At 41.6% G+C, this 18,258-nt stretch overlaps 1 protein-coding gene across 4 annotated transcripts in view; it reads left to right on the top strand.

Annotated features, from left to right (window-relative positions):
* TENM3 (teneurin transmembrane protein 3) overlaps positions 1–18,258 on the top strand; it is a 1,496,942-nt gene that overhangs the window by 1,451,042 nt on the left and 27,642 nt on the right. For all 4 annotated transcript variants that reach the window (XM_073902279.1, XM_073902283.1, XM_073902281.1 and 1 more), the window contains 3 exons: positions 6,012–6,244; positions 7,328–7,482; positions 8,265–9,139. In XM_073902279.1, coding sequence (XP_073758380.1) covers positions 6,012–6,244; positions 7,328–7,482; positions 8,265–9,139 — 1,263 coding nt within the window. The remainder of the gene's footprint in view (positions 1–6,011; positions 6,245–7,327; positions 7,483–8,264; positions 9,140–18,258) is intronic.

Consider the following 18,258-nt stretch of genomic DNA (forward strand, 5'->3'; position numbering starts at 1 on the left):
GGAGCTTTTGTTCCCTGCAAGCTTTCTGTACAGCGTTGGAGGACCAGGGTGAAAATGGTGGCCTCCCAATCTCTGCCTGGAGGAGCCAAGAACTCGGGGCCCCGCTCCTCAGTGTGCCCCCAGAGAAAAGCAGTGAATCACTCCCATCTCCCCGGTCTCCGGCCGCACTCCATGCTCACCCAGCCTGTGACCGAGCGTTTCTATCTCTGGCCCCCGACCCCGTGTGGAGTCTCCAAACCCAGCAGATCCCTGCGGTGCGCTCCCACACCGCTCCTCCCGGGGGAGGAAGGGGAGTCTCCCCGGCTCTGCCGCCTGTTGGGTCCCTGCTGGAGGAGCAGTGGCCCGACTGGGCCGCGGATCACAGTCTATGGCCACCCCGAGCTGAGAGCCCGCGCCTCGGCTCCGTCTCTGCAGCCGGCTTCCCCGCTCCGATACCTGGGAGCTCTGCCGCACTCAGGCACCCCCGGTCTTTCTGTGACCCCGAGGGTCCTGAGACCACACTGTCCCGTGAGGGTTCCACCCCCCGCTTAGCCACTGCAGCGACGTCCCTCAGCGGAGACGACTTCTAAAAGGTCCGATTTTGTGCTCCGCGGCTCTAGCACTTGCCAGAAGCGGCCGACGGAGGCCCCTCCCCCGCCGTCTATCCTCCCGAATATCGCCTCGGATTCACTTCTCTGCACGTCCTACCTTCCAGAAAGTGGTCGCTTTTCTGTTCAGAGTTGTTGCTATTCTTTTCTTCGATCTCCTGTTGAGTTCGTAGGTGTTCAGAATGGTTTGATCCCTATTCAGCTGAATTCCTGAGAGCAGACGAAATCCAGGTCTCCTAATCCTCCGCCATCTTGCTCTACCCTCTTGATTCAGCACTTCTTATTGACTTAATATTTAAAAATCAAACAGGCACAGAAATACCACATCCCAAAGCCCTGTTTGCAAGTATAAAAAGTTTTAGTTGCCAGAAAAGAGGCATTTTATTGTCATCCACAAATATAATTCACTCTTTTCTGTATTCTAAGGGCTATGGCACAATTTCCAATAAAAAGATGGAAGTACTAATGAAACCTATTCTATAGCTTGTTCTTTGCAAGTATTTCTCTAGTCTAAGAAGGTTGAATTATGACAGAATGAATAAGCACATCTAGTCTGTGTTTACCGCTTGATCTGTGTCCATGGAGAAGTTTTGCTTGGGAATCGTGATAATCTAGGCAGTGCAGGATGGATACATCAAGGTGCAGGATACTAAAGGTTCTTAGCTTGCTTTGATTTTGCTGCCCTTAGTCAAAAATCTTAATATTATCCTAAACCTCTCTGAAATGAAAATCTCAATCAATTGTACAAGAAGGCCATGGTGCTTCTCCTGGTGAACAGGGACTCCCGCAAACCATCCATTTTGTTCAGCCACACTCAGTCACTGTAGCTTCACATTTTCCACATGAGACCTGTTGTTGACCTAAAAACTCACCACCCATTTGTACTAGTGCACCAGCCTCTCGAGGGCTTTGGCTTTTCAGGAATTCGGAGCACAAGGGCTAGCTCCATCTGTCAGAAAGCTCTTGCTTACATCCGGTGTCCTTGAACCCCTGACCCATCCCATATATTGTTCAGAGCTTCTCTGCATCCAGTCAACTGAAAGTTTCCAAACTCACCTTTTTTTTCTTTAGTGCTTGGTACTGATCCCTCTTTTCATTTAGAAGGGGCTGGGCTCTAAGAAGCAGCTCTAATCTGCCATGCTAGGCTGCACTGTAGAGAATTCATCCAGTTCTCATTTCCTACCATTCCATGGGGGAATATTTCCAGAGGTAAATTCTCTTCTCCAAGACTCTGTACTCCTCCACATTTGTTATTCTGGACAATGGAGTTGTGTGCAAAATTAGAGCTTTCATTTGGCAGACATTTTTAAAACCATTGACATATGTTGCTTGATTTAGACATCTCTGTGTCTTCAAAGAAGGAGATGCTTCAGGACAGGAAATGGCAAATGTAAGCACCACTTCGGACATTCTCTTATTACTATCCCACTGGAATAAAACTGACGTCAGTAAAGGCAAAGCTTATGACTCGAATGTCCACTATTTTTGGACTCATGTCCTATAGCTCAAGCAGCCACTTCAAAGATCTGGTTTTTTTATTCTCAAAATGAAGCACATCATGAAAAATCATGTATAATTTTTTAAAAGATTTTATTTGTTTATTTGACAGAGAGAGAGACACAGTGAGAGGGAACACAAGCAGGGGGAGCGGGAGAGGGAGAAGCAGGCTTCCCGCGGAGCAGGGAGCCCGATGTGGGGCTTGATCCCAGGACCCTGAGATCATGACCTGAGCTGAAGGCAGACGCTTAATGACTGAGCCACCCAGGCGCCCCTAAAAATCATGTATAGTTTTTATATAATTCTTTTGTTTTAAGATTTTATTTATTTATTTGAGAGAGAATGCACGCAGGCAGAGGGAGAGGGAGAGAGAATCTCAAGCAGTCTCCCTGCTGAGTGTGGACACTGACACGGGGCTCCATCACGACCTGAGCTGAAATCAAGAGTCAGATGATTAACCGACTGAGCCACCCAAGCACCCCTTTTTTTTAGATCATCCTTCATCCGGGTCCTGAAGTTTTTATTCTCCTTTATTGTAAAACCATGATTTATATAGTTAGAACTGCTCAGTATTAAAATTCTCCCTTATACGCTATTAAATGAAAAAGGCAAGGTGCAGAACAGCTTTGGTGCATGATGTATTTATAGACATATGTATATGTCTATAAATAGACACGTCTTTTAGGATAGATGCTTTTTTTATCATGAAATATTGGAGGTAAGGGACAAGGGAGAGTCCTTTCACTTTTCATTTTGTACAGTTCTATATAGTTTATAAGTGGGTTAAATAGATGGGGAGATCATGATCTAAGTTTTGCTTTGTTTTTATATATCTTTGGACTGAAAAATTGAATTAATATTCTTTATTTTAAAAACTATCTCCTAGAGGTTGCTCTTGAAGGATTTTGCTACAAATAGCCTTTTCAACAGATATTTTAGAAAAGATTTGTGAAGAGGGTGAAAAGGATTTCATGATTAAGTCCCCCTAACCCTGGGCTTGGATGTCATTTAAATGAATAATTCTGCATATTATCCTCCACTTGAAAAATTACTGAATATTCCCAGAGTACCCCAAAGGTGTTTGTCCTTGAGCCAAACCATATGTATTTGAAGACCAAGTCATATGGCTCTGAAAATTCAGAGGAACGATTGATGATCGTACTTCAACACTGAGAAACAAAAAGACCTTGGCCTGCTCTCCTGGAGTTGGTACCTTCCCACCCTTTGTACATGTGAAAGCGAGAGAGACTTCTTAATACTATTTTCTTAAAAGTGACCTTGTGGCTTTATAAAGGTATTTCATACGAATACCTAACTCCAACTGAATTTACACTGGATTGCATTACTCATTTACCTTTATCATCCTTACTCTAGAAACAATTCCAAGTGGATGTTTAAAGAAGGGTCTGCATTGTTTTAATAGTTTAGGATCTTATAGCATAACAGCAGGACCAAGAAAACAAATTTGAAGGTGTCCCAAGTTTAACTAGTTATTTTTTCCTTAGTAACATTTTCAGAAAGCTAGTCATACTTGAGGTCATTAACAATAATTATATTACACTCCTCTACTATAGAGAGTTACAAGGCAAAAGACATAGAGCAGTGTGAGAGGGGCAGAACAAAAGCAAATATTAAGAATAGCTAATGCTTATTGAGTGTGTATTACATACAAGGCACTGTTCTAAACATTTTCTCCGTATTAGCTCATCCTATGAAATGTGTACTATTGTTATTATCACCTTTACAGATAAGGAATCTGAAGCACAGGTAAGTTCAATAGGTTGCTCAAGTTCATACAGTTAGTGAGTGATGAAGCTAAGATTCACATCCCAGCGGTCTGGTCTAGGGGTCATGCTCATAGATACACAGCCGACAAGAAAACGAAGTGTGTGTGTGTGTGTGTGTGTGTGTGTGTGTGTGTGTATGTGTGTGTGTTCTCATAACCAGCTATCTATTTATAATTAGTATATAATTGGAGAGAGAGGAAAGACTAGAGAAGTCTCTCCAGTGTCATGTCCCTCAAAATAGACCCAGTTTGGATGAGTTGCAACCTTGTCACCAACTGTAGATCTGAAAGACCAGCTCTGTCCATATTAGGCTGTTTTTAGGGGGAAAATAACCTCTTAAAATTGCCCTGAAGGTTATATTGATATGTTGTAGCTTTTCACTTAGTTACAAAGTAATAAACTACCACATCAAGGAACACAGTATGTCTGTGCATTTAAAATTTCAGGCATCAATTTAGAAAAGTGACATAATAACATTTAACATGGCAAGGTGATCATTTGGTAAAACCCAGTAGGTCTGAAATGGTCTTACCTCAAATGACTTGTATCTCTTTGAGTCCTTTGCTTCGGTGTTCACCCTTTTACACATATTTACCCACTCAAGACTTCTTGCTCAAAAATGTCTCGTTACTAAAAGATATTGAAGAGTAGAAAGGAGACCCGAAACCTGAAGTTATTCAAAGCTTTGTGTGTCTCAGTGTTTCCATTAAATCCACGTCATAGCCATAGGCCTTTTCAGAGTTCCAGAAGATTCCATGCAGATTCCACGTGTGGCCAGCTGTGCGCCCACCAATGTGAGGCACACTCATGAAACCAAGAACTTGCTGTTTTAACAGCGGTCTCTCTCACAGGACCCATAAAGTACATGTATTCACCACTTAAGAGGAAGAGCATTAAGTGGTGAGAATTGTCTCCTTAGAACCTAATTGTAATGAGGAGACTCCTACACCATTATTTAGAATCAACATTTTCATATAGTTCGATTTTTACTACATCTTTTAGATGTTCACAGATAAAATAAATGGAAACAAGAATAAAATGTGTGTGTGTGTGTGTGTGTGTGTGTGTAGAGAGAGAGAAGGAGAGAAAGTTAGTAAAGCCAAGTTTATCATCAAGATAATGTAGAATCTGATGGATTCTTATCTGTTGACATCTTTATGGGGACACCAAATTGTTTTAATTCTTTTTGGAAATTTTTTTTCCAGAAGGCATTATTTGCACCATGTACAAAATTACATTAACCCTAAGAACGTGGTGTTGAGTGTTTATCAGGAGATTAACTTTCTCATTCCAGCTAAGTGTCATAGTTTGTCCAGTCCTTGATGATGTTTACATTTGCATTCCTTGATATGTATAAAATTGAGGCATGGTATTTTGTGAAAAATGCCTACATCTCACCAAATTCATAGAAAGGTCTCAGAGCCGCTTAATTTACAATTTTAAAAGTAAAACTGATGGGTTTACTGTTCTGGCTCACTGCATTGGGCCACCGACTGAGATGGCCTCCTGCACATGAGTGACCTCATTTTAGTATTTCACCCCCTAGCTCCAGACAAACGTCATAACTGCATCAGATCGCCTTTCTGGATGATGCTAGAGCAACCAGGACAGACACAATGCTACTTTTGTGAGGGGCAAGTGTTCGTGTGATTTGGATTTGTAGCAAAACAGGAGAATTCCCTGTGACGAGGTGTGAGTGGAATCAGTTCTGCTTCCCTGGAGTTGGACAGAGACACCCTCCCCCCAGAATAAACTTCATGTCTATCACTCAAGGGCAATTTATTAATGGCTTTTCATCAAACCAAAAGGATTTTAGAGAACTTGCTTCTCTCTTTGTTTTAGGCTAAAAACATATTGCCTTCTAAAGGGGATTATTTTCAAGATGGCTGTTTTAATAAATTTAATAAATTAAATCCTCCATCACAAGCAAGGGAGGACAGCAGTCCTATCAGAGTTCACTTTCAATTCTTCTCATTCTTTGACGTCGTTATTAAATATGCTGTTCATTTTCCAGTCTTTAATAATGGATTTCGGTTTATAATCAGTTCCTCATGATCTGTTTTGTTTCGCTCTTAATTCTCCCCTGTGTGTTAGGAGTAACTGTCTTGGGATGTTTACGTATGATCCTTTTTTTTTTCAGCAGCAACCCAGCTCATAGATACTACCTGGCAACCGATCCAGTCACAGGAGATTTGTATGTTTCTGACACGAACACCCGCAGAATTTATCGCCCAAAGTCACTTACGGGTACAAAAGATTTGACTAAAAATGCTGAAGTGGTCGCTGGGACTGGGGAGCAGTGCCTTCCATTCGATGAAGCCAGATGTGGAGATGGGGGGAAGGCTATAGAAGCAACACTCATGAGTCCCAAAGGTACTGGCATTTATCAATTTGAGGATTTCTTTTTATTAAAATATATATATATAGAAAACCCAGTTAGTGCCTGATTGTGTTTAATGCTGAATCTAACATTTTACCCTCAACTGTATTCTAGAAAGCTGTTTCACATCCAGTGTTTTTCAAAGCCGTGAAGCAAGAAACTGCCAGAATCCTAAGTTGATTTTACAGTAAATACTGGGTTCGTGGCATTTTTTTTATCATATCATTTTTTTTCAACTTTTCAAAGAATAAAGCAACTAGTCCATATTATTCAGGTCACATCCTGTTAAACTTCAAGGAAGTGTCCAGATTCTTTCATTGTCCTGGAATCTCTTTGTCGTGAATGAGTCCCAGGCCTCTTTAAAAACCATCACTAAGCAACGCTATTAGTCCTCACCCAGTCTGGAGCTATTAAACTTTTGTTTCTATGCCATGGGAAAAAAATGCTTGCTGTGAGGAATTTCTAGAGGTAACAAGGGGTAAAATTCTATGTGATAAAGGTTTCTAGCTTTTAAACCAGTTGGGACTGACTCGTTGCTCATGTATTATGCCATTCATTACAGTGTTTTTTGGTTTGGGGCTTTTTTTTTTTTTCATTATAGCTAGCAACTACTATGTGAACAAAGACTGGAAAAAAAGCATTTGTTGTACTGAATTATTCATAATAGCAAATTTCATTGTAACAAGGTCAACGAAACGCTAACCTTGGCTCAGATCTATTTTTGTTAGAATACAGTTATTCTAAGTCCCGAGTAAAAGAATTTGACTTGTTTCTATAATTGATAGATAACAGCATTATACAGAAGTTTTAATTTTATATTTAGGATGCAGGGAGCGCCTCTATGATTCATACACTAAGTGGAGATTCTTACAAATTTTGGTTATTTCTTTATTACATTTTACATAGATTTGTGTTATAAATGCCTCTGTTGGGTTTTTCCTAATGTATTTGCAATCTACAACCTTACCTGGTACCTATCAGCCATGTTATCCCTGGCGTTGAATGTTGAATTTAACGATGGGCCTAAAAATGAATCCCGTTTGAAAAGTTGGTCATGCTTACTTCTCTTGGAAAAGGAATGGCGATTGATAAGAATGGATTGATCTACTTTGTTGATGGAACCATGATCAGAAAAGTTGATCAAAATGGGATCATATCAACTCTCCTGGGCTCTAACGATCTGACTTCAGCCAGACCTTTAACCTGTGACACCAGCATGCACATCAGCCAGGTAGTTAAAATCTTAAGCTGCATTGTTTGTTTTCCTTCTGAGCGTCTGGGTTGACTAGGTCGGTAGTCTGTGATGGCCCCATATTAAACTGGATATACCATGTGTGGCATTCGTGGTATTAAAGCTGTTCCATCTAAATGTTTCTCAGGAGCTAATAAAAAGCTGTTTTCTTCTGTCGTTCTGCGTTTGATGAATTCAATGAGATTACAGAATAATTAGCACGAAGAAACGCTAAAGCATTCGTAATAAAATACCAGTAAAGTAGCAACAGGCAGATATTCCAGAAAGAACAAAACAGCTTAAATCTCTAACCTTTTGATTGCATGAGCTCTTTAAGTAGTAGAGAGAACCCACTATGATTAGTCCCACGGGACTTATATTTAGAATGAGGAACTTTACTGTTGGCCTGATTGAAAACACAATAGAACACTCATGTATTCATAACCTAGAAAGCCTCGACGTTCGGTGGTTATTACAGCTGAAGGAACATATGTGTTCATATCTCATTGATACCTATTAACTCACTGCTTAGAGGTTCGTTTGCTTGTTGGCTATAACGTGCAAATCTTCCAATGAGCTGCCTTTTTAACTAAAATGTTATTTCCTCCATTTGTCTCCCCTCAAAATGTTTAAGTTTATTTTACAGTAGCTATGCCAGAAAACAATTTTAAAACAGTTTATCAAATTAAGGGGAATTTCCTTGAATGGTTCTAATTTACTCCTCTGGCAAATTAACTGCCGCACAGCAAGGGACTAACCAGGCCGTTTCTTTTTTTATTAAGGTGCGTCTGGAGTGGCCCACTGACCTCGCCATTAACCCTATGGATAACTCCATTTATGTCCTGGATAATAACGTAGTCCTGCAGATCACTGAGAACCGCCAAGTGCGCATTGCTGCTGGACGGCCCATGCACTGCCAGGTCCCAGGGGTGGAATATTCCGTGGGGAAGCATGCAGTCCAGACGACCCTGGAATCCGCCACCGCCATCGCCGTGTCGTACAGCGGGGTCCTGTACATCACGGAAACCGACGAGAAGAAAATTAACCGGATAAGGCAGGTCACCACGGACGGGGAGATCTCGCTGGTGGCGGGGATACCTTCCGAGTGTGACTGCAAAAATGACGCCAACTGCGACTGTTACCAGAGTGGAGACGGGTACGCCAAAGACGCCAAGCTCAGTGCCCCGTCCTCCCTGGCCGCCTCCCCCGATGGTACCCTGTACATTGCGGACCTGGGCAACATCCGGATCCGGGCCGTGTCGAAGAACAAGCCCTTCCTTAACTCTATGAACTTTTACGAAGTTGCCTCCCCAACCGACCAGGAACTCTATATCTTTGACATCAATGGCACTCACCAGTATACTGTAAGTTTAGTCACTGGTGATTACCTGTATAATTTTAGCTACAGCAATGATAACGATGTAACTGCTGTGACAGACAGCAATGGCAATACTCTCAGAATTAGACGGGACCCGAATCGGATGCCAGTTCGAGTGGTGTCTCCGGATAACCAAGTCATATGGTTGACAATAGGAACAAATGGATGTTTGAAAAGCATGACCGCTCAAGGACTAGAATTAGTTTTGTTTACTTACCATGGCAATAGTGGCCTTTTAGCCACCAAAAGCGATGAGACTGGATGGACAACATTTTTTGAGTAAGTATATCCAAATTCTGCTCTGATTATAAAATGCTGTGATAAGAGTAATGTAATCTAAGAATAATGATATAATCTCAAGGGCAGGTGGGGTCCAGGTTTGGGGGGACCTGGAGCTTCTATAATTTGGGGATCCCTCGCTCTCTGAAAAAGAAGACAAAATTAGACCAAAGGAGGGGCCCGTGCAATGAGAGGTTCTAAAGCTTCCACATCATTGGCCTCCCGGTCAGTCTACTTCTGCTTAAGGATTAACATTTTGCTTCATGCAGACCTAACCTACTAGCAGCAAAATTTGGGAGAAATACGCTACAGCTTTGGTTTTTGGCATAAACACTTTGGGCGTACATTTGCCCCTGTGAGAAAGCTGTCACTGAAGAGGACCGTTAAAAACATTCACAATGAATTTGGCGGTTTATATCAATGCTGCCGACGTCATTCCTATCCAATAGAAGGCCTTGACTTTTTATAATCAGTTATGGGAGAATCTAAACTGCACTAAAAGGACCTTTCCACTAAATGCAAATCAGCAAGTGCTGGTTGCTGTGGAAGGCGTATGAAAAAGCATGAGTTTCATGCTGCCAGGATATTCTTGTACTAAGTATGTGAGTAGTGGCCCAGGGGGGGTGCTATTTGAACAGTCACAGTCTGTGAGGTCAGTCAGAATGAAATGAGAATCGGCCATTGTATATTTTATGGGATATGTACTTTGCAGTGAACACATATGTAAAATCATTTTCGATTACTGTTCACTTCACTAACATCACACAAACCATAAGGAGAAATTAGATGTACAGAGATGGCATGTTGACAAATGCAAAATAGTCCTTGAAATGAATATTGAGTTCCTTGGTGTGATTTTTACAATGATATGCTGAAGCAGAAGTATTTTCTGTAGGAGTACATGTACTCTAAAATTATAATAAAAGTCGGTAGAAAAAAAATGATCCAATATACAAATATTTTCCGTACAACTTTTCGGGAATGGATCTTATACATAAAGCTGAGTTCTCCTGTAGCTTGAATTGCTTTTCTTTTTTGACAGGTTCCCTTTTAATAAAATGAATGTTCCCCAGCAGCATGATTTTGTCAGAGGAACAAACCTTTTCAATTGAATTACATTAAAATTCTGTTCTTAGCATTCCTTTTGCTCATTTTAGGATCGCAATAGGAAAGGAATAAATTGGAAGTTAATGGAAAGCACTTCCTTTGCACCATTTTCAAAGTGATAGCAGGCTATATTGCCAAAGAGGCAAAAAAGAGTGTAGGAAAAGTGCTACCATCAGATGAGACTGGGCAGGAGAGCTGCTCTGATTATAAGACCTTCAGGAAATCATGGTGGCGTTGGTAGGGTTTCGGTTTAGTTCAAAGCAGGGAGGAAAAATAAAATAGAGCAATAAGTTTTTAGTACAGTCTAGGACTCAAGCTCTGCTCTGTGGGCCACTTTTGAATGTGTCCTTATTTGTTCCGGGAATTGACACTGCATAGAAGTTTATCGTGTGGGTTACTGCTGACACGTGAACTTATTGCAGCAGATACAGTGGTTTACTTGTGACCTACAAAGGAATTTTAATCAAGTTTGGAAAAATTAGAGAAAGGGATATCCTCGACTGGTAGAGTTGATCTGGACTGGTATAAACAAACTTAGGATTTTTGCCTTTTTTTTTTAAAGTGTGGCGCACAAAAACCTATATTTCTCCAGTAGCAGACACTCTCCAAGAACCCCAAACTTAGTTCAGAATCAGCACAGCCAACGAAAGTAGACGTTGAATTGGCAAGCCAATCTCGTGAGCATAAGGGGCAAGCATTGTTTTAAAGAATAAATTTGTAATTAACAAATACATCACAATCATATCTTCACCGATACAAATTCGTTACACATCATATATAAAGAATAACTATTAAGTCATAAATAAGCTAAGTGAAGGCAACTTATTACCAAAACCATTATTAAAATATTTTTCCAAATATAAACCTGCATATATTTATACATACAAATATACTGGGGTTATAATTTAAGAATATAGTGGTTTAGTAAATCAGTGCTTGAAAAATCATTTCTCTAATAAAATTAACAGAAATACTACTTTTTAAAAACCATGCTTTCATCACTTGTTCTCTGGATGTCTGCAGCAAAAGACGTGACTAAAAAATGTCTAAGAAACATTTCTGCATTTTGCAAAACAGTGTGTTACAGTCTGAGAATGAAAATAGGGCACTTAACCCAAGTAATTCAGAATCTGCATGTCAGAATAACAAGTGATCTTTTTTTTTTCTTTTTATACATTTTCACACTTTGGCTGTGAAAGAGCAAGGGCCCACCTCTTCTATCTAAGCTTCAGAAACTTTAAATTTTTTTATTTTTTTAAGTTTTTATTTATTTATTTATTCATCAGAGAGAGAGAAAGGAGAGAGAGTGCACAAGCAGGGGGAATGGCAGGCAGAGGGAGAAGCGGGCTCCCCACTGAGCAAGGAGCCCCGAGGCAGGACTCCATCCCAGGACCTTAGGATCATGACCTAAGCCGAAGGCAGCTGCTTAACCGGCTGAGCCACGCACGTGCCCCTAAGCTTCAGAAACTTTAAAATACATTCAGAAGTAAGCGCACAAAAGAAGGGAGGGGAATGCCATTTGCAGGCAGCCCCTCTGATAGCCCTCCCTCTTGAGACAGAACAGCGCGTTTTGTCTGCGTCAGTTGGCAGCTGTGGGTGGGTAAGCTTAACCCCTGTCTCCACCCATCAGTCTTGAGGAGAGTTTCTGCTTACTACCTCCTGGCTTGGACACGTGACTGGGTGACGGTGCTGGGGGGCAGGGGGTGCGCAGCCGGGGCGTCTGAATTCCCTCCCAGATTTCCTTGGTGTTCCCCATCGTTGATGAGCCAGCACACTCCCAGAATGCTAGTAATATCTGTCACACTCCCCTTCCTATTTGTGCAATACTGCGTGTTTAAGTTAGACCTTAGAAGGATATTTGGTGATTTCATAAAGAAGGGATATGGGAGGTTTGACAATGGTCAGAATTCTACGAAAACCACAAGGAGATTGTGGGGTGGGGGGGGAGAATCACCATTCCCAACTGAAAAACACCTGTTTTCTGTGACTTCCATGACCCCAGTCCCTAGAGCTGATACAGGCTTTGTAATCATATTTCTGCACAAATTCCTCTTTCGCAAAGAGAAATTAAACTTTTCGGCCCAAATTCCCACCTGTACATGTCCGGCTCTCGTCCTAGCCTAGTGCCTTAAAAGCCTTGAAATTAAAAGCTTTCTAGGACAGAAACAGCTCGCAGAAGACCTGAGGATCAATAAATCTGCCTACTGATTAAAGTACAGTTGCTGTCCTTTCTACCAAGGAAATTGTAAAAGTGAATTAGCTCAATTACTTACCTTACATGTTTTAATTGTATTACTTTTTTCTCGGTACAAACTTTAGTTTACCAGTAATGTGCCACAGTACTGCTGTGAGTACAGAATAAAATGTGAAAGCATTTTATAAAATGCAAACTAATTATCTTTGTGGCTCCCACAACTCCCGGAATGTCGCAGTGCATACAGAACTCTTCCAATAACTATTTGTTGGTCAAAGGAATAGAGAGAGAAGCCAACGATGTAGACAAGAGAATATTTATTTTTACAGAAGAGCCCGAAAGAACCCATCACTGGCTCTTGCCCAGGCTCCATGGAAAGAGCATCCTATAAAGTTTTCTCACTCGATTTCTGAGATAGTTTGGACCTCTCTGTACCAAGAGTCAATGCTGAAAATATTAACAATTTTCATTCTTTGTTGTTGACATTTTTAAATATATTTACCCAATATTACATATTTACTCAAGTTTCGTTTGCTTTGTACAATCAGAACTTCCTCAGTTGGTGTATTAGTAAAATAGTTAATGAAAGAATTACTTCATCTTGGGCGCCTGGGTGGCTCAGTTGGTTAAGCGACTGCCTTCGGCTCAGGTCATGATCCTGGAGTCCCGGGATCGAGTCCCGCATCGGGCTCCCTGCTCAGCAGGGAGTCTGCTTCTCCCTCTGACCCTCTTCCCTCTCGTGCTCTCTATCTCTCATTCTCTCTCTCTCAAGTAAATAACTAAAATCTTTAAAAAAAAAAAAAAGAATTACTTCATCTTGATGGCACTGTGTTCTGAAATGTTGGTGTTAAGGAGTCAGCTTGGAGTAAAGACAGAAAATGTGTCCCAGGAAGGTACAATTGAAGTACATTGTTGTACCTGCGATCGGAAAGGATGATTCTAGGAAGAGAAAACCCAGTTCCCAAATTGAGATTCTTATCAGTCACCAATAAAATAGGGTGATTTTTCAGGGTACACAGATCATTTCCAAAGTACAAGTACCTTCATTTCAAAAACTAGAGGTAGCATCTTCTCCTTAGCAGCAGTTTTTCTCCTTGCTACTTGCCGTGATTATGTCCCTATCGTGACTTGTTAAGAGAAGTGGCCAACATTCTTAGACGTGCCGCTGGACGGGATGATAGGAAGACTGCAGTAGGCAGCAGAGGGTTTGTAACTCAGCTTTGAAATCTCGGAGGTAGACTGATCTGTTTCTTGAACTGAGTAACTCTGTATTGCTGATTGAATAAGCCATCTCGTCCAAGATCTCCTCTTCCATTGACTTGCCAGGCAGTACAAAGGATGTCCAACTAGCTAATGGGGCCCCCTTGTGTGAGGACACTGTGATAAGCCTCGTTACTCCCTTCCCTTAGTATTAGGGACTGTGTCATGCTGGTCTTCACACCTTTTAAAAACAATGATCACATATTACGATTCCTTAGCTGGAATAATTCCGGGATGGTCAAAAAGATCTCACCTGCTAAAAATGTATTATTTGAAACGTTCAGACCCAAAGCAAAACCGCGGTTCTTACACTTGAATGCACACAAAAGCAAATCCGGTTTATTGAAATGGGGCAATAGAATAAATTATTGAATAGTAAATGGCATTTCACAGGTCTCTGCTTGCTCACCCCCAGAAAAGACAAACTGTTTGGGCATAGCTTTCTGATGCTCTTCTGTTTGGTTAAAGAAGACAACATGTTTTTTTAACTGCTGTGAGTTCTCACTGATCTGTACAGATACAGGAGCAGGTTGAGGGTCGTTTTTCTCTTGGGACTCTGGGTGTTTAGAGCTTTGTATCTGTGGAGCTGACTCTGTGATCTTTCATGAGCTATATTCAGATGGAGGGAGTAAATAAACGAGTTTCAGCTTTTACATATTTATGTAGGTCTATCTGGGTCTCTAGCTTCTCATTTGGGTGCTTTATCATCCCTCATCCAAGCTTAGCAATTTCAGAATGAGCTTCTGTACCATTTCTTGATAATGAAATTACCTCTGTGCCCATGGCAAACCCATCACTCCCCCTGACATCCGTTCTGAGACTCTGGGAAAGTATCAAAGAGGGGTCTCAGAGGAGAGAAGACAGGCAGGGTAGAGAGGGTCTGGAGCACAGACTCAACCTAGTGCACGGAGGGCGCAGGTGATTTGGAAAACTCAGTGACAGTTAATCCAAATGAGAAGAGATGTGTCCGTACCCGTAAACACCGAATCTTGTCTAAACAGCCTGACATCCGTGCCGTGGTGTGTCCTCCTCACATGTGTTACCGCAGGAGCTTGTGATGTCAGGGACACTGGAGAGGCATCTGCCACAGGACAAAACAGAGAGAATCGCCTTTCCTGTGACGGGCAGCTGATCTCCGAGCCTAAACACTCAAGCCCGCAAACCACGTTGCCAGGCTGTTTCTGTCAGAAACTGCGTGAAAATCAAAGCCCATTTTATAAATACGTGTCTAAAAATGGTACTGGCCCCCCCACCACCCTTTATTTTCTTTTTTCTTTTTCTTTCTTTCTTTTTTTTTTTTTTAAGTTTCTGTTTTCATTCCAGGTAGTTAGCATACCGTATAATATTGGTTTCAGGTGCACAATGCAGTGATTTCAACACTTGCATGCAACACCCGGGGCTCCTCACGACAAGTGCCCCCCTCAGCCCCCATCACCTGGCTCCCCCATCCCCCTACCCACCTCCCCTCTGCTAACCCTCTGTCTATTCTCTGCTTACTTTGTTCATGGAAGGAAACACTTAAGACATGGAGAATGATTTTTAAGAGATGTTATCAGATCACTTAAAATCATGGGGAAACACTACGGTTGATTTCCGTGTTTGCCATTTTGTTTAATTGTTTAATAATTTTGCTTTAAATTTTTAACCAGAATGTGTATTCCCAGGGACATCAGTAAAAAAAAAAAAAGAAAAGAAAGAAAGAAAGAAATGTGCAGGCATTTGAAGAAAGTGGCTGCTATACATTTCAAACATTAACCTGAGCTCTACAAAAGCAATGCTTTTATTAATACTCGATTTATTCTAATTTTCTTCTGCAGTCTAGTTTGAAGATATAGTTAGTTCTGTCCAGGTTTGAAAACAGAAAGCGGAATAGGGTGTTTGTATGTTATTCATGGTACTTGAAAAAAGTCCCAGCAAAAATAAAAACAGATTAGTCAGATTTTTTTCAGTAGATCTCGGTATATAACGTAATAGAAAATTTTCTCAAATTTTCTCAGGATAATCTGCAGTGTTTCAACAGTTGCAAGCCTACATTAACCCTTTCAGTGTGTTGTTCCATTTAGCAATTTAATGTTCTAGATGTGTTAAATTGCTCCATAATGGTTCAAGAGTGAGTAAATGCAGCTTCCAAAAGTGTTGAATTCCCTCTTTAATCATGTAACTGTCTAAATCTGATAGCCTCATATGTGTGCAACCCCCCTTTGACACAGTGATTATCCAGTGATTTACTCTAAGACTGAGTTATGTACACCAACCATCTTAAAGGATCGTTCGATAACAGGACAAGAAATTGCACACTGACAACCACTGAAGGGGAACTTCTTGTTTTTTAACAATTGCAGAACTGAAGATCCACAGTTGGGTATTTTCCAGAGCCTCTCCAGTATCTCGGGCTCATCCATGATATCAAAATAAAAGCAGCTTCAGCGGCCCCCACCCCCTGGCTACCCTAGTTCCTCAGCCTCCCAGAGAAAGCCCCTTGCCTATATTCCAAGGGCCTGGAATGCTTTCAGAATGTCTAGGGGCTGCAAATGCAGAACTCCTGTGGCAAACTCTCTCCCAGGGTTGGGGAAAGCAGTCTGTGAAGAAGATAAAATGATTGGGGGTACCATCCACATGCTTCAAACCACCCCAACTCCTCACTTAACATCCCTCCCATCCATCACTATCCCCTCGCAAACATACACACACACACTTCAAAACACATTTCCCAGGCCTTGGTTCATCCCAAAGGTTGGTAAATCTGCAGTTCGTAAAGTGAGACCCCCCCAAATAAATAAATAAATAAATAAATATTAAAAAATTAAACTTCTGAGGAAACGTTAATGTAAAGAAATACCACATTGTATCTCTGGCTAAAAACCAGGTTTTGCTCAAGTTAAACCTATGTTAAGAATTTAAGTCTTATATAAACTAAGATTTTCCCATCTGAGCCTCATAATGAAAAGCAGTATATAAACAGCAAAAACTGAACAAACTTGTAGTTTATCTAAAGGAGTAGTGGATAAATTTTTAAGTACTTAGTGAATGTAAGGCAAGCATCAGCTAGAAGGAAGACTTCTTTCTGTTTCCAGCTCTAGGAAAGGGAAAAAGGAACCAAGTTCTAGTAAAGGCAAGCCAAGGCTGCCCGGAGGGATTGGAAGAAATTTCTTTACTCGCAGATGCAGTTTTTAAACTGGATTGTTAGAGTCAAAGTAACAAAAGAAAGATTTCAAGAGTGTTCTAATCCAGGGACACAAAACGGCTGAGTATCCGAAAGCATCACACAACTCCTGCGTGAACCAACACCGAGTCAGGATGACTGAATAAACCTTTAAGACCCAGAGGAATGAGTTTAGGCAGGGGTTATTTGTAATTTAGAGCTAGTGAGAAAGGTAACACCCTGCAGTTTACCAGTCTGTATGTGCATATGCAAGTCAAGATGAGCTCACTTAGGGGCACCTGGGTGGCTCAGTCGGTTAAGCAGGTTAAGCATCTGTCTCTGGCTCAGGTCATGATCCTGGGGTCCTGGGATCGAGCCCCACATCATCGGGCTCCCTGCTCAGCAGGGAGTCTGCTTCCCTGTCTCCCTCTGACCCCCCACTCGTGCTTGCTGTCTATCAAATAAATAAATAAGATCTTTAAAAAAAGATTAGCTCACTGAAGCCTTATTAATTTAATCAGGAATTCTGCTTTTTTAATGTAATTTGTAAAATATACTTCATTCTCCTTAACATGGAGGTGTTCCCACAGGCCTAGTTAGTCAGTCCCACTTGGGACTGGTCCAGGCAACACCAGCCTCAAGGGAGGTACTTTTTCCAAAAGTGGTTACAGCACCTAAAAGAAAATGCAAGACTTTAAAGAAAAGGAAAGTCGTTACGTGTGATGTCCCAGAGGCACACTGATTTGCAAATTATGAATTTATTTCAACCCTCCTAGGCGCTGATGAGCTGGGAATTTGGTGCTTGCCCTTGGGACATCAAGCACTTCCCATTTTCCCGCTGACTTCCTGGGTTTCATTTACTCACTCTGTACAGTGTTCGTTCAGTAAGAATGTATCATGTGCCAGATGCTAGTGTTAGATGCCGGAGAATGGGATGCTAGTGTTAAGACACCAGAGAATCGCAAGCTAGTGTTAGATGCCGGGGACTCAGATGCTAGTGTTAGACGCCAGAGAAGGATGCTAGTGTTAGCCAGGGGAATCGGATGCTAGTGTTAGACGGAGGGAATCGGATGCTAGTGTTAGACACCGGAGAATCGGATGCTAGTGTTAGACGCCGGAGAATCGAATGCTAGTGTTAGACGCCGGAGAATCGAATGCTAGTGTTAGATGCTGGAGAATCAGATGCTAGTGTTAGATGGGGGCAATCGGATGCTAGTGTTAGACGGAGGGAATTGGATGCTAGTGTTAGATGCCGGAGAGTTCAGAGTGAAAAAGGCACATTGGCTCCTGGCAGGGAGCTCAGAGTCCACGGAGGGAGACAAAGAAGTACACAATCACGTGAACGACGAGCACAAAGGTGGAGTTGTTAGATGTGCGGTGAGAATAGGGAGGAGAACCATCTCCGTCAGGTTGGGG

Source organism: Callorhinus ursinus, unplaced genomic scaffold (assembly GCF_003265705.2).
Source record: "Callorhinus ursinus isolate GAN/ISIS: 27379988/994484 unplaced genomic scaffold, GSC_fseal_2.0 scaffold17, whole genome shotgun sequence".
In the NCBI taxonomy this organism is placed as follows: Eukaryota; Metazoa; Chordata; class Mammalia; order Carnivora; family Otariidae; genus Callorhinus; species Callorhinus ursinus.